The following is a 23,231-nucleotide window of genomic DNA, read 5'->3' on the forward strand; positions in this document are numbered from 1 at the left end:
CAGCAGGAGAACTAGTGCTCAGAACAGCATGGGTGCAGTCATCCCATCCCTGCTAACAGAACAGAAGAACTAAGAGGTGATGTGGGATTCTGCTTCTGGGTCCAATTTTGTCATAATTGCAACCGAAGGTATTTTCTAACAACACTGTTTATTTTACATAGAAACTACAGTGGTGGTAGTAAGGGTTACCATAAAATCTCATGTTCACGTCTTATTCTAAAACTTACAGAAATTGAAAAATTACATGTTCCTTGGGAATTTCAGAATAATTAATGAGTTTCCAGTAAATTCTGCAAGCTTTCCAGCTTCGTTTTACCTAAAATTGTAACATCACTATATATTTTTTGGCTTGAACTTCTCTGTTAAAATACATAGGCATTAGATGGTATATGGAACTCCTGGGACATCTGACAGTGTTCCCAAGGGAGTACAGAGTTGGGTTTCAGACAGCAGGTCAGGGCCATGCAGACTAAGGTGATCTCTGACCCTGTGAGAGGTCAGTTCTTAGCCAGGCTGTGAAGACATAATGTGTCAAGTGACAGTTTCTTAGTCATACGTGCTGCATTATCCATTAGAAATATAATGTGAGTCAGCCTGTAACTTTTTCTTGTAGCCACATTTTGAAACGTAAAAAGAAACAGGTGAAACTTCTTTCTTTTTTTTTTTAATATTTATTTTTTTGGCTGAGTTGGGTCTTAGTTGCAGCACGCAGGATCTTCATTGTGGCACGCGGGCTTCTCTTTAGTTGTGGTGTGTGGGCTCTGGAGCTCGCGGGCTCAGTGGTTGCAGTACATGGGCTCTCTAGTTGTGGCGTGTGGGCTTAGTTGCCCCGCAGCATGTGGGATCTTAGTTCCCTGACCAGGGAACGAACCCACGTCCCCTGCATTGGCAGGTGGATTCTTTACCACTGGACCACCAGGGAAGTCCCTGAAATTTCTTTTAATAAATTTTGTTAACTCAAAATATCCAAAATACTATCATTTCAGCATGTAATCAGCATAGAAATTACTATTTAATAAGCTATTATGTGTTCCTTTTTTTGTATTAAACCTTTAAAATCCAGTATGTGGGACTTCCCTGGTGGTACAGTGGTTAAGAATCCGCCTGCCAATGCAGGGGACACAGGTTCAAGCCCTGGCCCGGGAAGATCCCACGTGCCGCAGAGCAACTAAGCCTGTGCACCACAACTACTGAGCCTGTGCTCTAGGACCCGTGAGCCACAACTACTGAGCCCGCGTGCCACAACTACTGTAGGCCATGCGCCTAGAGCCCGTGCTCCACAACAAGAGAAGCCACCACAATGAGAAGCCCACGCACTGCAGCGAAGAGTAGCCCCTGCTCACCACAACTAGAGAAAGCCCACCCGCAGCAACGAAGACCCAATGCAGCCAAAAATAAACAAATAAAATAAATTTAAAAAAAAATCCAGTATGTGTTTTACATTTACTGAACATTTCAGTTCAGACTAACCACATTTCCGGTGCTAGTAGCTGCATATGGCTGGTGGCCACAGAATTGGCCCATGCAGCTCGATTACTAGCTGTAGACTACCTGTAGGCAGTTTAGCTGTGCACTTGACGAGCCCAAGTATTGAGCTAAAAGGAGCTGCCTGAGGAAGGCCAGCTGGCCAGTAGTCACCCAGGAGGGTCTCCCCATGTGGGCTGCAGGGCATGGCAGCGCTCTCCACCTTGGTGACTTCACCAGAGTCCTGCTCAGGTACCCACCAGTGGATGGATATCTCTCAAAGCAGGGTGGTCTGAATCAGATAGCAGTGGATGATGCTCAATGCCAGGTGCCAGTTATTTATTTAAAATGAAGCCAACAGCTGTCCAAACTCCTTGTTTATTGAGCATTGGAGCAGAGCACTGGAGTTAGAGATGCCTCCGGCTGAGAGAGATTGACTTGTTCATTCAACGACTGTTTATCAAATGCCTCTCTTCTGGGGAGTAAAAAGGAAACCTAGGTCTCATTCTGCCTGGTGCTCTTGGTTGTGGGTGTTCCTGGAACAGAGAAGAAAGGACAGGCTCAGTTGTTAGATGGGAGCATCCTCTTGCCTGGGCAGTGCTTGTTTTATTAGGGCCACTGATTCCTTAGGGATGTTAATAATGTCTTACTGGCCAGTCCCACTGGCTTTGGTGGCCATTCTGTGTCCTTTAGATAAGTTTATATCTCTCTGCCATTGAATACATGGTTCATTCTGGGGGCAAGCTTATTTCTGAGAACTTGAGAGAGACCTGTCAGTGAGATCCTTTTCTCCCCTCCATGTGTCACCTGGCCCAGGTCTCACCTGGAGCAGTGGCCAACTCAGCTGCCTGGGAGTCACTGGGTGACTTGTTAAAAGTACAGATTTGGGCTTCCCTGGTGGCGCAGTGGTTGAGAGTCCACCTGCCGATGCAGGGGACACGGGTTCATGCCCCGGTCCGGGAAGATCCCACATGCCGCGGAGCGGCTGGGCCCGTGAGCCATGGCCGCTAAGCCTGCGCGTCCGGAGCCTGTGCTTCGCAACGGCAGAGGCCACAACAGTGAGAGGCCCGCGTACCGCAAAAAAAAAAAAAAAAAAAAAAGTACAGATTTATTGGACCCTGCTTTACAGCATTCCAGTTCAGTGGCTCTAAGTTTAGAATCTGAAGTTTTTGTACATGCCGCCACCCAATATAAAAGTGACATATGATTGCTGTAAAATCCATACAAAAGAATACTAAGGGGAAAAGCCTCCCTCCCACTGGTAGCCCCACCTCCCTTACAGATATACCTATTTTTAGCAAACTCTTTTATAACTTTTCAGATATTTTCTGTGCGTATCCAAACTGCACATTTCTTTCATGTCTAATAGAAAATATCTTTTTATACAGTTGGTATCATATGCAGCTTGCTTTTTTCATTAAAGATACCTTGGCCCTCATTTCATGTCAGTATAGATACGTGGCTCTATCTCATTTTGACAGTGGCCATTATTTCATTGTATGGGTGTACTGGACTTTAAACATTTTCCTACAGAAAATTATGATTCACCGATTTTTTCACTCTTACCAAGTGCTAAAGCAAAGTAAACCTTCCTGAAGATTAATTTGCTCTTTTGTACGAATAAATTCATGCGATAAGTTCCTGGAGGCGGGATTTGCTTGGGAAAAGGGTATGCATATATAAATTTCTGATAGATGATGCCAAATCACCCTTCAAAGAGCTTGTCCCAGTTTGTAATCTCCCACCAACTGGTTATGCACATCAGTTTCTTTACAATCTTATCAGTATTATCAAATTTTTAATTATTGCTAATCTGATAGGTAAAAAATATTGTAGTGACTTTAGTCTTTTATTTTAAAAATTTTGGAATATTTTAAATATATAGAAAAGTACACAGGATTATATATAGCAAACATGTATGCATCTAACCCCCACCTACACTTAAAAAATGTTAACATTTTGCCATATTTCCTTCAGATTTTTTTTTAAGGGAAACAAAACACTAGGATGAAGTACAAACCCCCTGAATTGCTTTTCCTTTCTTTCCCTTTATGCTTTCCCAAATACATGCATATATGTTGAGAAATAATGTATAGTATTTAAAAAATTTTTTTACTGGAGTATAGTTGATTTACAATGTTTTGTTAGTTTCTGCTGTACGGTAAAGTGACTCAGTTATATATATATACATATATCCACTCTTTTTTAGATTCTTTCCCCATATAGACCATTACAGAGTACTGAGTAGAGTTCCCTGTACTATACAGTAGGTCCTTATTAGTTATCTTTTTTTTTTTTTTTTTCGGTACGCGGGCCTCTCACTGTTGTGGCCTCTCCCGTTGCGGAGCACAGGCTCCGGACACACAGGCTCAGCGGCCATGGCTCACGGGCCCAGCCGCTCCACGGCATGTGGGATCTTCCTGGACCGGGGCATGAACCCGTGTCCCCTGCATCGGCAGGCGGACTCTCAACCACTGCGCCACCAGGGAAGCCCTAGTTATCTATTTTATATAAAGTAGTATGTTTATGTCAATCCCAGTCTCCCAGTTTATCCCTCCTCTCCATATAGTATTTTCGAGTGTTATTAACATTTATATTGGTAAATGATAGAGTATTTTGTGTTTTAAAAATATGTATAAATAGTATCATATTATACTTACTCTTTTGGAACTTGCTGCTTTTTGTTTAGCATTATGTTCATCTTCATCCCGGTTGAAACCTGTAGGTGGATCTCATTGATTCTTCAGCTGGTGTATTGTGGGGTTTTGGGCACGCCCATCCCCCCTTGTAGGTGTAACTTTTTTTTTTAAACAATAGTTAAGTATGCCAGAGTTTCTTTAACCCCTTCCTACTCAGGGTCATTGAGGTTTCTAGTTTTTTACTTTTATGGATGATGCTTCAGGGACTGCCTGTGTACACATCCCCTGTGCGTGAACATTTCTTTTGAGTATTTACCTAGAAGAGGAATTGCTAGATGGAAGGGTTTTAGTTAATGTACCAGAATGTATTTGAAAATGGTGGTTCTGACTTCAACATTCCTGTCAGCTCTGTGATTTGTCTATATCCCCACCAGCTTTTGGTATTATCTGACATAAGTTTGCCCAATCTTAGGAATTTGAAGTGATTATCTCCTTGTTTTTCTCAAGGAGAAAAACGTTTGTTTTGTACTTTTTAGATGAGAGTCGGAATTGTTACAGACCTCCCCTGTTTCTGCTGGGCTCCCACTGCAGCGCCATTCTCGGACAGCCTGAGAGAGGAAACCGTGATGTGAGGGATTTGGTCTGCTCTGAGGACGGTTCTCTCTGAGCCCCTCTCTCTGTGGATTGGCCTGGCTTGCTGGTTGGCTCTGGTCAGCTGACCTCTGACTTTAGTCTGCACCCTCCCTTCCTGCTTCCCTTTTCAGTGCTGTGGTGGAAGGAAGGAAGGAGCAGTGGTCGGGGAGCGTGGTATTGATTAAATCCCTCACCTTCTAGTATGCAACATGGAGGTTAAACTACTTGCCCCCCCAAAAAATCCTGGAAAGGTCTTTATGTTAGGCATTTAAAATTATTTTGAAATGTGCACACATGTTCAAAGCAGCACTGTTCTTAAGAGCCCTAAATTGGAAACAGCTCAAGTGTTTATTCACAGTAAATAAATATGTGAAGAATAAATCGAGTAAATAAATTGTAGTGTCTTGATACAGTGGAATACTATACAGCAGTGAGTGAATGAGCTACAGCTATACCCACCAACATCTCACAAATATAATGTTGAGCCAACGAAGCTAACATAAACTCATATATATGATATGGTAGATATGTATATAAAGTTCGAAAACAGATTAAAATGAATCTGTTATGTTTGAGGTCAGTACAGTGGTTTTCCTTGGGGGTAAGTGGATGAATGACTGAAAGTGGGGCAGGAAGGAGACTCCTGGGGTGCTGGGGTTCTGTTTCCTTATCTGAATGGTGATTATAACACATAATCATGGTAATTGTCCGAGGAGGCACCTTGCCCTGAGTACAGGGTGGGTGTTCCCGCACAAGAGGGTGTGCGGACCTCTTGTTTGGTTTTGGAATTCCTGATTAACTGTACTTGAGCGTCTTGATTTTTGTTGAGTAATATGAGCAGGCTTGGAGTCAGCACACCTGAATTTGAATCTAGCCTCCACCACTTGCTTCCTCTGTGACCTTGGGCAAAGAACTGTGAGCTTCAGTTTCTCCATCTGTGAAATGGGAATACCTACCTACCTCAGAACTTTGTTACATTAAATGACCTAATGTAAAATGCTTATTAGCACAATGTCTGGCCTACAGTAGACTCTTAATAAATACTAGGCCTTTATCTTAGTGAAAACATTAACCCAGGCAGTCAGAGAGCTGAGTTCTAAACTCAGCTGACCTCTGATAAGCTGCAAGACCAATAGACAAGGTGTTGCCATGTTGATAAAATGAAGAAACCTGAGTGAGTGATTTTCTATTTTTATGTACTGCATTTGGGTCTCATACCAATATACCGACATGGGATTTCTAAAATTCTCTCTCAATACAGAAGGATCACTTTCACTGGGGTTTGGAAGTCCCTTGGTGAATTGGGGAAATTTGCCTGACAGGTTTTAAAATAACAAGATCTGCTATGGGAATACTTGCCAGGCTGGCAGGGGTGGACAGTTACAAAATGCTTTAGGGGGAACAGAAGGGTATTTTAAATCCCTGTGTTTTAACTTGTTACCCCCCTGCTGGTCCTTTGTAAAACTGGTCAATTTGGTGGCTGAGTGTACCACACAGGCCTCTCACCCATGTTGGGGTATAGCCTGGTCATTCCTGTACCCTCTCAGATGGAGAGCAGGTTTGTGCAGCCAGAAAGGGACATTTCCCCCCCCGCCACACACACACCCATGTCAGGTGGACACAGACCACAAAGACGATTTCACAGCTCTCCCAGGCTTGATTGCTGAGATTGCCAGCAGTTCCCAGGCTGAAGCAAACTAGACCATTCATCTTGCCGTGCTCTAGCTGGGAAATTAAAAACCTGGCCACTCGTCCTGCCTCTGCCACTAACCAGCAGGAGCCTCAGTTCTCACCATCTGTGAACTGGGGTCAGTAGACATGTTCAGCCTTCATCACGTCGCTGGATACCAATGAGAGCAAACACAGAGGCATATTCAGCATATTCCAGAGGCCCCAGCCCTCCAGAAGGCACCCCCTGTTCCAGGCATTGCCCTCACTTTTTTCACATCAGTCTTCTTCCATTTCCTCATGGATTTGCTGGGTACTTGATTAATCTGATGACTAAATTTCTTAAGATTTGAAAGAATAAAACCAGCTAAACAGATCATCTGTTCTCTCAGCATATCTAGTTTTCACCTCAGCTTCTAAGAAAGCTCTTATCTTTAGGGGTGGAATTTCAGACAGTGGGGGGAGTTCAACTGGGGAGATGTTTCAAGGTGAGACTCTGACACCAGGCAGCTTGTGTGCTAGTTCACAGGCAGTGTGAACTTGACGCTATGCTTAAGTGAAAATCAAAATATTACAGAATGTGTGCTGCTTGGGACAGCACAATTACTGTACTGTAATTGGAAACAGTTATTTGGGGACAATTACTGTAAAAAAGTACTCCCTTTATGCCAAGTACTCTGATTATGGGAACTTGGGTTCTAATAGATTTCTCAGATGGAGATTTCTGGGGCTTCCGGTCCAGCATGACCAGAAAACGCTCTGCAGAGGTTTATTTTTTGGTCTATCCTCCCCAACCATTTTCCTGCTGGTAAAGTTAGGCAGGAGAAGCAGTTCTGGTCTGAAGTCCACAGACTCTATCTTAGTAGCAATTCTGCTCCTGTTCACTTATGATCTGAGCTCTTCACAGATCTGATTTCCTCCTTTCCAAAATGATGATGTAGGACTAGGTATGAATGAGGCAGGGCTCTTTCTTGTGGGGAGAAAAGCACATAAACAGCTAAGTGAGAACTACTAAGTTCTATGTAGAGAACGTGTGAAGTGTTGTGGGAACACAGATTGAGATTTTGCCTGAAGAGCAGGGGCTGGGATGTCGAGAGGAGGAGGTGACGTTTGAGTTAGGCCTTAAAGTGTGAGGGTAGGTAGGGGGTGAACCAGAAGGCAGGGGAATAGGAAAGGGATCCCTGTGCTGGGAACAAGCAGAACAAAGTTCAGAGGCATTGAGAGGAACAAACTGTCATGGTGGTCTGTCCCTAAGGTACCCCTTCTGACTCTGGCCTTCAGATGTTTCCTCTTTGCTCAGCCAGGCCTTTAGTCACATAAGTTAATTTGGAAGGTCAGTTTAGATTTGCTTTTCCAAGTGAGGTTTCATAGAATACCAGAATCCATTTAGTAAATTCTCTTCCAGGGGTGAGCTTAGGCTTCCTTGGTGCTTGTGTTTGATTCTGCATAGGTGAGTTCAGTCCTGAGTAGAGGTTTGCTGCAGAAAGAATATTTGAGGATCAAAGGGAGGCTCACCTGTGCTCATTACCTGTTGTTACATCCATTTCATTCATATTCTCACTCTGGGTAAACCTTGGCTTTAGGCCGAAAGGAGCCTTGGAGCACCGGAGCGGACAATTCTTTGTATCTTTTCTTGTGGTTCTAGACTGGCCTTCTCACAGAACCGTGCCCTCTCCCCTTAAAGGGAAGGGAGAAATAGGAGCTTAATTAGGATATAGATTATGGTGCCTTAAAGAGAATACCAAAGAAGCTGGCTTAAGACAGAGGTTTATTTCTGTCTTTGGTCAAACTGTAGGCTCTCCACAGTGGCTCTGCTGTGGCTCTGAGCAGGTGTCCAGGTGTCCAGGGCCAGCTTCCTCCTCAGTGCCCCACCAGCCCAAGGTGTTGCTCTCTCTGTGTGGACCAAGATCCCTCACCACCTTGCCTGTCTTTCAGCAGCTGCGAAGGGAAAGGCGAGGCATGCCTTTTTCTTTTAAGGGCACAACCCAGAAGTGCCACACATCACTTCTGTTCATATCCCATATGCCAGAAGATCTGTACATGGCCACACCTCACTCAGGGGAAGCTGGAAAGTGTACTCTTTTCCCTTTGGGAAAAGTGGGTATTGGAGAATGCATGGCAGTCTCTGCCATATGAGCCAAGGTAGAAAAAGGCAGGGGGCTTGAGGGAGGGGTTTATTGGAGGGCCCCTTTGGGCCAGTGTCTGGGTGGGATCCATGGTGGGGGACTAATTGGAGATGAGGCTGGAAAAATAGACAAGGTGAGGGACTTCCCTGGTGGTGCAGTGGTTAAGACTCCACGCTCCCAGTGCAGGGGGCCCAGGTTCAATCCCTGGTCTGGGAACTAGATCCCACATGCATGCCACAACTAAGGAGCCCACACGCCGCAACTAAGGAGCTGGCGAGCTGCAACTGAGGAGCCCACATGCTGCAACTAAGGAGCTGGTGTGCTGCAACTAAGGAGCCCACCTGCCACAACTAAGGAGCCCACATGCTGCAGCTGAGGAGCCCGAGAGCCGCAACTAAGACTCGGCGCAACCAAATAAATAAATAAATAAATATTTAAAAAAAAAAAAAGAAAGAAAGAAAGACAAGGTGAAATGATGGTGTTAGGCCATGAGACCATTTCCTCTGATAGGTGGTGAAAATCCCTCCAAGAGCATACCCACGCCTGCTCTGCCCTTGAGTTGCCCTCCCCTTGTACAGGTCAGAACAGACTCTGGTCACTGCTTGTCCCTGGCACGTGGCAGTGCTCTGTGGTGTACAAGCAGTTCTCCCATAGGGGAGGGTGATGTCATTTTTTTCCTCTTCCCTCCTGGAAGCAGCAGTCTGATGTCCTTCTGCTATCATAACATAGTGATCCGAGGGAGAAATAGGGAGCAGGCTGTATAGAGGGAGCAAGAAGGGCTCTGGTATTTCTCCTGATGGGCACCTGCAGCCTGAGGAGAGGACGAGTGGCCATCTGGAAAAGCCTCGCCCTCCTCAGGCGACAAGCTGCTCTCTGATCCAGAGCCCTGACAGGAAGTTGCTCTTTGTCCAGCCAAGTCTGGGCATTCAGAAAGAAGCTCTGTAGCCAAGTGTCTATTCTGTGGGTCATGGAACAAATTGGTTAAGCTGTTCAGAGAGAGAGCTGACCACAGATGAGTACCACCTTCCAGGGAGAGAATATCACAGACGAGATAACAACAGCTAATTTTGTGCCGGGCACTGTTGCAAGTTCTTGTATTTTCTTGTGTAATCCTCAAAAAAAAACCCTATGAAGCAGGTACTATTGTGATGACTTTATGGACTAGAAACTGAAGTGCTGATGAGGTGGATTAACTTGAGCCAGTATAGACACATCTAGTATGTAGTGGAGCCACAATTTGAATCTAGTTGCAGAACACGTACTCTCACTTTTAGGCTCTGCTGTCTTTTAGGATTCCATGGAAGGATGCCCTGGCCCTGGGCCCTGGGCCTTAGAGTGGGGAATAGGAGTGCCTCCCTGTAGGAGACTTCTGTGCACATGGTTAGTCCAAACGAGTGAGTGAGCTCTGCCTGTTGTCACCTTGTCTGCCCCTGTTCCTCAGGGACTCACCTGGGTTAGCTTAGTCCCTGCTGGGCAGTTCTCCCTGTGAACTCTGTCACCTATGGCCACATGTGACTTTACAGTCTTCATCCAGAAGCCAGGGTGAGCCTATGAATGCTTTCTCTCTTCCCTCTGTGTTCAGAGAACACAGGTTTCTGTAGAGCAATTTCCTAGAATATCTCTTCTTTTTATCCTCAGTGCTTACTCCTCTAATTGAAGCCTCAGGAGTGGACTCTTTAAAGCTTAATATGACCATATTTCTGACCAGCTGCAGCACTTGGGATGCTTTTAGTTACAAGTAACAGGAAACCCAATTCAATTTGATTCCACAATAAAGGGGATGTGTTAGTTCACGTAATAGGGAAGTCCATGGAAGGTGTACTGCTCCAGGCCTGTTGGTTGTCTCACCTCTCAGCGCTGTTTTCAGGTTAAACCCTTGTGGTCAGAGGATGGAAGCCAGTATCATTTAAGACTCCATGCTGCTTCATTCAAACCTAACAAGAAAGTAAGAGCATACCCTTTTAATAAACTTTGGACCAGAGTCTCGAGTTCGGGTTGGATTACTCCATTCCTGTCCCTGCCTTATGAACCAGTTGGCCCAGGCTCAGATTGTCTAAGCCTATGACTGTGACAAGGGGCATGGGATTACTCTTATAAGTTTAAGTGAGTGTGAAGTCAGTCCTGTCCAAATCCCTTAGATGCTGCACAGTGTAGGAGGGGTAGAAGAGATGCTGGGAGATATCCACAATTTCGGCTACACCCAGCAAAATCTGCACAGCCAGGGAAAGGATGGTGGTGGTGTTGAACTGTAGAGCAGATCCATGCCCTGTGCTCATTTCCTGTATCAGGGACAGTGCACAGGGCCCACAACATGGCCCAAGTCCTCAGACCCATAGGTCTGAGTTCATCTTTTCTATGCACCAATTTATATGATCTTGCAGCTTCTCTGAGTTTCACTTCCTCCTCTGTAAAGTGGTAATCAAGTTAAGGTATAGATGTATTTTATGCAAAATTGAAGTTGTTCAGTTTGAAGTTGTGTGATATAAAAAGCCTTATGTATAAAATTTGAATTAATACAAATCCTACCAAATTGACAAAATTCATCAACCACATGATTTCAAAGCTGGTAGGCCAATGAAAGTGTGTTCATTATGCCTTAATTTTCTGGAAATATTAGTCATGAATTATGTGAGTTTGAATAATGTAGGGTCTTCAGGAATCTTTTGTATGGAATGAACTTCACCATCCTTTTCTTAATTGCCTGTTGGGTTCCCTAAAGGTTGTGATGCTGTTTTATAAGATGTGAAATGCAAAAAAGATTGTTGTTGGAGAAGCCCAAAGGAACTACCATACTAGGTGATAACTGGGTATGCCCTGGCATTTGGCAATTTATATCCTGCATCTGGACCTTTCTGTCTCAGGGATCCAGAACCTAGGTGGTATCTCTTCAGCCAGTTCTGCTAGTGATTGGGTTAATGCTGTTAGCATTTCAGTAAGCTAATGGAGACAGTTACTTTAGTTTGAAGGTCATTAAAACCCGAGTTTACAAATCAAAAACTGGATTGGGCAATTGTTTCTATATGTGTGTGGGTGAAGGTACATCAAATCCCTTCAAACATTTGCTCAAATCCTTCCAGTGAAGTTACTCATAGTAAAGGCCAATTTCCTTTTAAAGCATAAAGTTTCATTTCTTCTGTTCCAATTTATATTTTATTTCCTTTTCTTGTCTTATTGTACTAGATAGGATGTCTAGTACCATGTTGAAAAGAAGTGTTGAGAGGGTACATCCTTGCCTTGTTCCTGATCTTAAGAGAAAGCATCCAGTTCTCACCATTAAATATGAAGTTAGCTGTAGGTTTTCTGTAGATGTCCTTTATGAAGTTGAAGAAGTTTTCCTCTGTTCCTCCTTTTCTGAGAATTTTTATCTTGAATGAGTGTTGGATTTTGTCAAATGCTTTTTCTGCATCAATTGATACTATACATAGAAAATTCTAAAGATGCCACCAGAAAACTACTAGAACTAATCAATGGATTTGGTAAGGTTTCAGGATACAAAATTAATGCACAGAAATCTCTTGCATTCCTATACACTAACAACGAAAAATCAGAAAGAAAAATTAAGGAAACAGTCCCATTTACCATTGCAACAAAAAGAATAAAAATACCTAGGAATAAATCTACCTAAGGAGGCAAAAGACTTGTACTTGGAAAACTGTAAAACATTGATGAAAGAAATCAAAGATCATATAAACAGATGGAGAAATATACTATGTTCTTGGATTGGAAGAATCAATATTGTGAAAACGACTGTACTACCCAAAGCAATCTACTGATTCAATGCAACCCCTGTCAAACTACCAACGAATGGCATTCTTCACAGAATTAGAACAAAAAAGTTTACAGTTTGTATGGAAACACAAAAGACACTGAATAACCAAAGCAATCTTGAGAAAGAAAAACGGAGCTGGAGGACTCAGACTTCCCAACTTCAAACTATACTACAAAGCTACAGTAATCAAGACAGTATGGTACTGGCACAAAAACAGAAACATAGATCAATGGTACAGGATAGAAAGCCCAGAGATAAACCCATGCACATATGGTCACCTAATTTATGACAAAGGAGGCAAGAACATACAATGGAGAAAAGACAGCCTTTTCAATAAGTGGTGCTGGGAAAACTGGATAGCTACATGTAAAAGAATGAAATTAGAACACTCCCTAATACCATACACAAAAATAAACTCAAAATGGATTAAAGACCTAAATGTAAGGCTGGACACTATAAAACTCTTAGAGGAAAACATAGGAAAAACACTCTTTGACATAAACCACAGCAAGATCTTTTTTGACCCACCTCCTAGAGTAATGAAAAAAAAAACACAAAAATAAACAAGTGAGACCTAATGAAACTTAAAAGCTTTTGCACAGCAAAGGAAACCATAAACAAGACGAAAGACAACCCTCAGAATGGAAGAAAATATTTGCAAACGGAGCAATGGACAAAGGATTAATCTCCAAAATATACAAACAGCTCATGGAGCTCAATATCCAAAAACAAACAACCCAATTAAAAAATGGACAGAAGACCTAAATAGACATTTCACCAAAGAAGACATACAGATGGCCAAGAGGCACATGGAAAGATGCTCAACATAACTAATTATTAGAGAAATGCAAATCAAAACTACAGTGAGGTATCACCTCACACTGTTCAGAATGGCCATCATCAAAAAGTCTACAAACAATAAATGCTGGAGAAGGTGTGGAGAAAAGGGAACCCTTTTGCGCTGTTGGCGGGAATGTAAATTGATATAGCCACTATGGAGAACAGTATGGAGGTTCCTTACAAAACTAAAAATAGAACTATCATATGACCCAAGCAGTCCCACTACTGGGCATATACCCTACATCAATTGATATATTATTTTTCTTTTTTAGCCTGTTGATATGATGGATTACATTAATTGATTATCAAATGTTGAACCTGCCTTCCTTGTATACCTGGAATGAATCCCAGTTGGTTGTGATAGATAATTCTTTTTATACATTGTTGGATACATGGTCTGTAGTTTTCCTTTCTATAATGTCTTTATCTGATTTTGGTATTAGAGTAATGCTGGCCGTGTAGAATGAGTTAGGAAGTGTTCCCTGTGCCTATTTCTTGAACACTGAAGGCCTTCCTGTCCTTAGAATCTTTGCATTTGCTGTCCCTGGCCTGGAAGACTCTTCTCCCAGATTTCTGCATGTTTTGTTCTCTCGCTCCTTTCAGGTCTTTGCTCAGATGTCCTTTTCTCAGCGAGGCATTCTCTGACCACAGACTGTTAAAATTGCAAATCTCCCCTTCCCTCATCCCTACTATCCCCCTTCCCTGCTTTATTTTTTCCATAGCACTAATCACCTCCCAAAATACTGTATGACTTACTTGCTTTCTGCCCCCACCCACTAGAATGTAGTTCTTTGAGGGCAAGGGTTTTTGTCTTTTTTTGTTCATTGCCTTATCCCTCCTCCCTAGAATGGCGTTTGGAACATGGTGGATGCTCAGATATTTGTTAAATAAACGAATTTAAACCGTGACTGATAATGTGGTTGTAGCCAAGCGAATGTGCAGAAATGAGTTGTTCTGTTTCTATTCCTGAGGAAGACTGTTTCCAGGATCAGAGGAAAAGTAAATATTGTTGATAGCTTTTATGAATGAAATTTAGGAGGCATTTAACCATGTTTTGTTTATCAACTGCATGACTTTGGCTTAGTCACCTTATTTCTTTGGGCTCTGGTTTCTTAATCTTAGAAAGAGTACTTCTGTAAATTAGACTAAGGTCTTTTCTAGAGTTCTTGTTTGTTGAACTTTGTTTCCCAGTTGCAGAGTATTTTAACAGGAAGGGAGCTTAGAGACCCTTAAGTCCTGTGTTCTTTAGCCAGTAGATTAACTTCTACCTGTAGAGCCAGGCTTGCCAGCTGGGGGATGCAGCCCATCGTCCTCCCGTACAGTTCCTGGATGCCTGTTTGGGAGAGGGGCCTCGGAGGTAGTGCTGACTTGGTGCTGGAGAGCCAGATGAACCTGTTTTTAAATGTCTGTATGATCTCAAGCAGGTGTCATCACCTCACCAAGCTTCAATTTCCTCATCTGTGAAACTGGAATGATATACACAGGTGGTTGTTAGGGTTAAATGAGATGTTTGTGATATTTGCACACAGGAGCTCAGTTAAAATCAGTTGAACCTGACTGCTTATCCTACCCCACACTTGCTTTGTGATCCATCTTGATTCTGCATCAGAATCACCTGGAGAGTGTTTTTAAAAACGCTGATGCCCTTGAAAACGTTACGCTAAGTGAAAGAAGCCAGGCACAGAAGGTCACTTATTGTATATATATGAAATGTCCAGAATGGATAAATTCATAGAGACAGATGCAGATTGGTGGTTGCCAAGGGTTGAGGGGTTGGGGAGAATCTGCTTAATGGTAAGTGGTTTTACTTCGGAGTGATGGGAATGTTTTGGAACTGGGGTAGAGCTGGTTGCACAGTATTGTGAATGTACTACATGCCACTGGATTGCTTTCTTTTTCCCTCCCTCCCTTCCTTCCTACCTACCTACAGGTTTATTGAAGCTTAATTGTTGTTCAGTGGACTGCACATATTTAAGTTGTATAATTTGATGAGATTTGGCATATATATATACCCAGCCATTACCACAATAAAATGGTAAACATATCCATTACCTCCTAAAATCTCCTTATGCCCCTTTTTAATTCCTCCTTTCTAGTCCTCCCCCCTCTCTCATCCCCAGGTAGTCTCTATTCTGCTTTCTATTACATAGATTAGTTTTCATTTTCTAGAATTTTATATAAATGGAATCATGCAGTATGCATTAGATTTTATATGGCTCCTTTTACTCAGCATACTTATTTTGAGGTTCACTTACGTTGCTCCATATTATTAATAGTTTATACTTTTATTGTTGGAGGTATTCCATTGTATGGATACACCACAAATTATTTGTCCATTCACCTGGTGATGGACATTTGGGCAATTTTCATTTTGGGAGATTACAACTAAAGCTGCTGTGGGCGTTCATATACAAATCTCTGTGTGGACATAAGTTATCCTTTCTCTTGAGTAAATATCTAGGAGTGGAATGGCTAGGTCACAGGATATATGTATGCTTAAACATATCTTAACACCTAAAAAGTAAGGCGTGGTCAATTATTTGAAATGCTACAGATATGTTTGATAAGATAGAAGAAACAACTGGATTTTTGCAATGGTTAGGCTATTATTAACTTGAAAACTACAGTCTCAGTTGAGTGGTAGGTGGGAAGCTTTTTAGAGGGAAATTAGGAAAACTGAACTGAGAAGTTTGGCAGGGAGTATTGATAACTTAAGTTTTGCCGTGAAAAGTAGCAGAGAATGAAGTTGTGGTTTTTGGAAGGTGTGAATTATTCCTTTTTAAGTGGATAATTTTATATTATATGAATTGTACTTCAGTTATTAAAAAAAGAAGAAGAAGAAGAACCAAGCAAACAAAATCCTGATGTTCAGGTTGCACCTCAAGCCAGTTAAATCAGAATCTTTGTGGGTGGGACCCGGGCATTCACTTTCTAAAAATCTACCCTGGTGATTGCAATATGTAGCCAGTGTTCAGGGGTAGTGATCTAAGTAGGGTTGGCACATTTTTTCTGTAAAGGGCCAGACAATAAATATTTCAGCTTTGAAGGCCATAAGGTCTCTGTCTTTACTCCTCGAATCTGCCATTGAAGTGTGGCAGCAGCCATGGTCAACATGTTACAAATGAGCATAGTGTATTTTCAATAAAACTTATTTATAATAACAGGCAGTGGGCCAGAGTTTGCCAGCCTCTGGTCTAAAGGCTTGATGATAGAGAAGGGGCTGCAGAGCTCTAAGGAGGATGGAAGGTGACCCCCCAGGCAGAACCAGACGTGGAACTCTGTTCTACTGACCATTCTAGTTCTTCACATTGTGCATGCTTACTTACTTAAGCATAAACATCCCGGCATTGAAAACAAAATGTTAGAATGCCAGTACTTACACTTGTATTTAATTCTAGCTGCAAAAGACAAGGAGAAGAATAAAGAGAAGAAATTCAAAGAGTTTGTGAGGGTGAAGCCAAAGAAGAAAAAGAAAAAGAAAAAGAAAACCAAACCTGGTAAATTTTCCCTTGGGGTGTTTCACTTGGATTTCCTTACTGTAGGTAGGGAGGGGTTGCTTCTCCCCAGTCTTGGCCTCTGAGGAGAGGAAGGGCCAGCAAGCCTTTAATGGAGATTGCGGGCTCAGCTCACCCCAGGTGCTGCAAGGCCACATTGGCATTTAGAAAGCCCTCCCTCTTGCTGTGTTGGCCGGTGTGCTCTGTCACAATGGAAGCGCCATTGTAGGAGAGGATATGCAGGTGAATGACTGTATTTGTCTGCACACACAACTCTTAAACACACATCTCTGAACCCTTTCAAGAAGGGATTCATTTCTTGAAAAGTGTGTGTCTAGCCCCAACAAAAATGCTGATTTTTAAGAAAATCGGTGTTCCAGTCTTGGGAGCTAAAGGGATGCTACATTTTATTCTCAAAGTATCTTCTGGCTTAGAAAAGCAATCTTATCAGAAAAAGGGGAGAAGGGTGATGGTGAGGAAGAAGCTTTTTGTTTTGAGGTTTTTGGAGGTAGCTAGAAGTATTAATCCCTAAATCTGTTCTAGCTGAATTGCTTCTGAGCATTTGAGCTCTTTAAACAGCAGAGCTGTTGGGTGGATGGGGTTGATTCTGGAATGCCCTAGTGATGTCTGAGGGTGCTAATTTCTCCCTGATCTTGTTCTTCCAGAATGCCCCTGCAGTGAGGAGATCAGTGATGCCTCCCAGGAACCTTCTCCACCCAAGGCATTTGCTGTCACCAGGTGTGGGTCCTCACACAAGCCCGGGGTCCATATGAGCCCACAGCTCCATGGCTCAGAATCTGGAAACCACAAAGGGAAAGTGAAAATGTCCGGTAAGGAGGCTCTGCTGGCTTGATCATTTGTACAGCATGGCAGTCTGAGAAGGCTGGATTTATGTTGATATTGTAATCTACTCTCAGGACTTCTGCAAGTAGTCTGTTAGGTCTTTTAAACAAGAAGTCCATCAAATAAATAGGCCATTAGCTATACCTTCCCAGAACTTCCCTTCTCTCCAACTTTGGTCTTAGTAGAATGTCTCTTAGGTACCTCTAAGCCAGTGTGTCTATAACCAAATCCATTATCTCCCAACTCCTTGCACACCTGCCCCTCCTGTTCCTCCATTTCTTGTTGGTGGCCTGTGCATCTAACCTGGTTGCTTGGGGAAATCTGAGTCAACCTTGTGACGTTTTCCCTTCTTTAGCAACTTATAGGGTGATTGTGAGTTTAAAAGTAGTTAAGAAGTATATGGAAAGTACTTAGAACAGTGTCTGGTATAGAATAAGTGATCGGTAGAGGTTAGCTGTAATAACCACTAATCAGGTACCAAGATCTAGTGATTCTGGTTCTGATTATCCCTGGAATCTGCCCCTCCCTCATTCCCCACTGTTCACAGAGTTTTAAAGGTGGCTGTGGATACAGACTGGGCTGTAAGCCAGGTCACGGCTGGGTGGGGTGAGGTCAAGGAACACCTTTGAGTCGTTAGGGATGATGATCTGTGTGGCTCATGTGGAGTTGCAGTTTCTCCGCAAGTGAGCTCTGTGACCTTGAGCAGCCATTTACCTTGGGCTTCACTGTCAGGAAAATGAGGAAATGGAGTTCAGTTCACTGCCGGGCAGCACATACCATTCGGGCTGTTAGTAGATGACAGGCCTGAGGAACAGATTGGAGTTCGTGTTTCCGAGCTCTGTGAAAGTTCACAGAGGAGAAGGTCTGTAAGGTCATTTCTACTCTTGACAATCTAGGGTTTTTTAAAACTTTTCTAACTCTAATTTTTAAAAGTGACTGTTGTTTTCCCTTTCCTCTCAGAAGAAGATAATCTGAGTGACTCCTCCTCCGAGAGCTTTCTTTGGAGTGATGAGGAGTATGGCCAAGATGTTGACGTGACCACTAACCCAGATGAGGAACTTGATGGGGAGGACCGTTATGATTTTGAAGTGGTCCGCTGCATCTGTGAGGTTCAGGAGGAAAATGACTTCATGATTCAGGTAGGTGGAGCTTCCAGGAGACACAGGTATAGAGGAGCACATACTGGTCCTTGGAGGGAATTTTGAGGGAATACAGTCTGAGGCCAGCAAAAATAATGTCATGTCAGAAGCCCCAGGCAGGCAGTGCTGTCAGCAGCAGATTGAGCTTTGCTCACTGGCTCAGCTTCCTCTGCATCTCAGGCTGGTATAAATAACCTATGAATAGAATAAGAGAGGACTTGAGGGATCACTGAATCTAAACCTCTTATGCTCTGCTTGGGCCAGCTGGACCCACAAATGGGAAGGGCCTTGCCTGTGGTCACACAGTGAGGAGTTGAACAGTAGGGACCCAAATCTCTGGAGGGGCAGTTTGATCTTCCTGTGGATCCATATCTTCTCTCTCAGGTAAAATTTCTTTATGGCCTAAAGAGATGGAGGCCAGTTTTATAACTTGTCTGTTTCTTAGTCTTCATTTTCTTGGCATTTGTGTGTGTCGTCTCCATTTCTGGGACGTGCCTGTTGGGGGGCCTCCCTGCCCGCTTGGGGAGACCATCACTGGCCAGCACCTGCTTGCCTCTGGCCCTTCTCTTGCTCTTAATCACGGTTCTGGTGGAGGCGGCTGCTGCCTGGCTCACTCCAGGGAACCTGAGTTTTAAGTAAGTCATGTTTATGTTGGTTAGAATTCTTCTGGGAGTTTCTTTTTTTTTTTTAATAGCCTTCATGGCAACCTCTGGGAAGTCAAGGTACATGAATGGTCTCAAATAGCTCCTGATACTTATGACCTTTGGTATGCATTAGGTCAGTGGTTTTCAAATCACTTTTTCAGCATCAGAACCCCTTTCCCTAATAGACTCTTTTCACAGAACCCCCAAATGTGTAACAGATAAAAGCAGTAGTTTTGGAAGTTCAAAATGAATAATTTCCACTTTTAAGTTCAAAAATGTGAATGGCTGGCCTCTTCCCATGAGCTCTAATATGCAGGTGGGATTGTGAGCGGTGGTTGCCAACTTGGAGCATTTCAGTGGCTCAGTTGTTTTCCTTTTTTTGTGAGACAAGCCTAATGAACATGGCCATTGTATGGGGACCTTTCCTAAACAGCATGCTGTGTAGTCACTTTGGTTAATCAGAGATGGGAAGAAAAGCTTTGTTCTGAGGACAGCATAATAATAAGTTAGCCTAGCAGTACAGAATTATGTGTACTGGTGGGCTCTGTTGTCTTAACATTTAAGCTTGGAGTGTGCATTTTTTGTTTTGTTTTGTCTTCTAAAATAGTCGCATTTTACAAAACACACCAATTTGTAGAATCTCTGAAGCTCAGTAGAATATAATTCAGAAACGTATGTAACATGAAAACCTTTTGTTTGGGGTTTTTTTCCCCTCCAGTAGAATTTTTTTTTTAAGTTTGGCTTTAAAAGTATGTTGGGGCTTCCCTGGTGGCGCAGTGGTTGAGAATCTGCCTGCCAATGCAGGGGACACAGGTTCGAGCCCTGGTCCAGAATATCCCACATGCCGTGGAGCAACTAAACCCATGAACCACAACTACTGAGCCTGCGCTCTAGAGCCTGCGAGCCAAAACTACTGAGCCCGTGTGCCACAACTACTGAAGCCCGCGTGCCTAGAGCCCATGCTCCACAACAAGAGAAGCCACCACAATGAGAAGGCTGTGCACTGCAATGAAGAGTAGCCCCGCTCGCTGCAACTAGAGAAAGCCCATGCACAGCAACAAAGACCCAATGCGGCCAAAAATAAAAATAAATAAATAAAAGTATGTTGAAGATTGTTAGTTTTCATCGTGTCTCTCTGGGCGTGTGCTCAGTTCTGGGCCTTGGAAACCTGATTTGGTCCTCATTTGTCCTTAGGAATCATTAGTGGGTGAGTAACGAAGGCCTCTCTTGGCAAGGCTCTTCCAGCTAATCAGTATAAGAGATGCAGTTCTGATCCACCATGGTACTTTCTCCATTGACTATTCTGTAAGTGGCAAAGATCATGGGGTTTTGGGGGTAGAGCTTGAAGTGCCATTTTGTGCTGTGAGGAAACTAAGTTTGAAAAAATTGAGACCACACCACTGTTACATGGCAGAGTCAGGAACTGAATTCCATCGCCTGCTTCCCAGGCTCCACATGACCTTCCCTGCAGCTCATCTCAGCACTGTGGCTTCCTTCCTGTCTGGCATTGTGGTGGTGACGAGCTCACTTCAGAACACCTTGGGTTTTGTTGTAGAAGACTCTTCTTTGCTGTCCACTTGTTGTCCAGCTGGCTTTGCGTTATAGAGGGACAGTTTCTGACTATACCTGTCATTGTGAGCAGGGTACCTTTTTCCACTCAGTAACTTTAGCAAAAGGCATAAATTTAGAGGAAGCTAACTGGAACAATACAGTTTAAAGTTTTAAAACATATTCGTCTAGTTTTAAATACATTCATCATTTAGGAAAGTTCAAATAATTTTTTCTTAAAATAAATTTTAAACTTACATTGATAATTGCACAACCCTAGAAAACATTTAGAATTTGTTCTCTAAAAGATTACGTTAGAGAAATAGTTTTCTTTGATCATTTTTGTTATTTGGTAGCAGTATTGTTCATGTATATTATTATTTGATTTTATTTACCAGTGCTAATTTAAATCACTGGAAGGTTAAAATCCTACTTAGTAATCATGAATGTTTGAGAAATCTGGGTACCACATTAAAAAATGAGCATCAGGAAACCCATTTAATATTTAAATTATTTTAATTGCTCTAAGTCAGGTTTTGGCAAACTTTTTCTTAAAGGACCAGAAAATAAATATTTTAGGCTTTGGGCCATGTGATCTCTGTCACAGCTATTCAACTCTGCCCCAAGCAGTCAGAGGCAATACAAAAAAATGAATGACCATGTTTATGTTCATATTATACTTTATTTACCAAAATAGGACTCAAGCTGAATTTGGCCTGTGGGCTGTAGTTTGCTGACCTTTGCCCTAGAGCAACAAATATGTAACATTAGGTGCTGGACCCCAGTGAAAATTGTGTAGCAGCTTTAATAAGAAGCCCATTTTAAAAACTTTATTTGCTTTCCCTGGAGGCAGCCCTTGTCATCTTCTTGCATATCACTCCAGAAACATTCAGTGGCTAAACAAGTGATATCAAATATATTCTCTCCATTTTTTTTTCTTTCTTTTTGTGATAAAATATACATAACATAAAATTTACCATCTTAACCATTTTTAAATATATGTGGCATTAAGTGAACTGGCATTGAATACATTTACATTGCTGTACAACCATCTTTTTTTTAACACAATGTTATTTTAATACATAGTGTTTTCAGTATCTTTTTTTCGTTTAATAATATATGTTCGGGACTTCCCTGGTGGCGCAGTGGTTAAGAATCCACCTGCCGATGCAGGGGACACGGGTTCAAGCCCTGCTCCGGGAAGATCCCACATACCGCGGAACAACTAAGGCCGTGCGCCACAACTACTGAGCCTGCACTCTAAAGCCCGCGAGCCACAACTACTGAAGCCCGTGCGCCTACAGCCCGTGCTCCAGAACAAGAGAAGTCACTGCAATGAGAAGCCCCCACACCGCAACGAAGAGTAGCCCCTGCTCACCACAACTAGAGAAAGCCCATGCGCAGCAAAGAAGACCCAACACAGCCAAAGATAAATAAATAAAATTAAAAAAATAAATAAATAAAAAATAATATATGTTGAAGACCATTCCATTTTCAGATGTAAAAAAGCTTCCCCATTCTTTTTAATGGTTGCATAATGGATGGATCATCATTTATTTAACTCTTCCCTTGTTGATGGACATTTGGATTGTTTCTAATCTTAGCAGTGCTGTAGTGAATAATTTTGTGTAAGTGTATCTGTAGGACCAAGTTTTGAAAGTAAAATTCCAGGACCAAAGTAGGTGTGCATTTATTATTTTGACAAATACTGGTGTCATAGCAATATTCTGTAAACTTTCCCTGGTGCACCAAAGAACAGTCTTACCAGCGCCCTTGTCAGTACAGAGCACTATCAGACTTCTGTATCTTTGCTCTTCAGATACGTGAACAAACAGTCGACTAGTGTAGCCATTTCGTAATTTATTTTAATATACTTAAAAAATTTTTATGATTGTGATTTTCTGCATTTCCCAAGAACTACAAAGAAGAAAACAAGGATTACCCAGATTATTTTTACCCAGGGATAAATCACTGTTGTTATTTTAGAATACACACATATATATATATATGCATATATAAATGAAAATTATACTCTGTAAACAGTTTTTCATGAGAATAACACTTGTGTGATGAAAGTCGTAAATGTTTATTATAAAAACTTCAGGCAATACATAAAGGTATGAAGAATTAATGGATATTTACATGTAATCCCCGAATCTAGAAATACTAATGTGTATGTATATTATTAGGCTGGTTTCATTTCACATTAATTTATATTAATTCAAGTTCCCTTATATTACTTTATTCTTATAATGGTTGCTTTGAACATCTTTTTATTTAAGATGTGTTTTTTTCCTTTGCCCTGCCTGTTCATGTCCTTTATTCAGTTTTCTGTTGGATGGTTGTTTTCGTACCCATTTGCATAAGCTTTTTTTTTTTTTTTTTTTAATTTATTTATTTTTATTTTTGTCTGTGTTGGGTTTT

General features: G+C 42.2%; 1 protein-coding gene across 1 annotated transcript in view; it reads left to right on the top strand.

Moving 5' to 3' along the window:
* Window positions 1–23,231, top strand: part of PHF20 (PHD finger protein 20) — a gene marked incomplete at both ends in the record, with an annotated part of 114,995 nt that overhangs the window by 72,897 nt on the left and 18,867 nt on the right. Inside the window, 3 exons of the mRNA XM_079719561.1 lie at window positions 16,538–16,636; window positions 17,299–17,463; window positions 18,437–18,615. Coding sequence (XP_079575687.1) covers window positions 16,538–16,636; window positions 17,299–17,463; window positions 18,437–18,615 — 443 coding nt within the window. The remainder of the gene's footprint in view (window positions 1–16,537; window positions 16,637–17,298; window positions 17,464–18,436; window positions 18,616–23,231) is intronic.

Source organism: Hyperoodon ampullatus (genome assembly GCF_949752795.1).
Source record: "Hyperoodon ampullatus genome assembly, chromosome: 14".
Classification (NCBI taxonomy): domain Eukaryota; kingdom Metazoa; phylum Chordata; class Mammalia; order Artiodactyla; family Ziphiidae; genus Hyperoodon; species Hyperoodon ampullatus.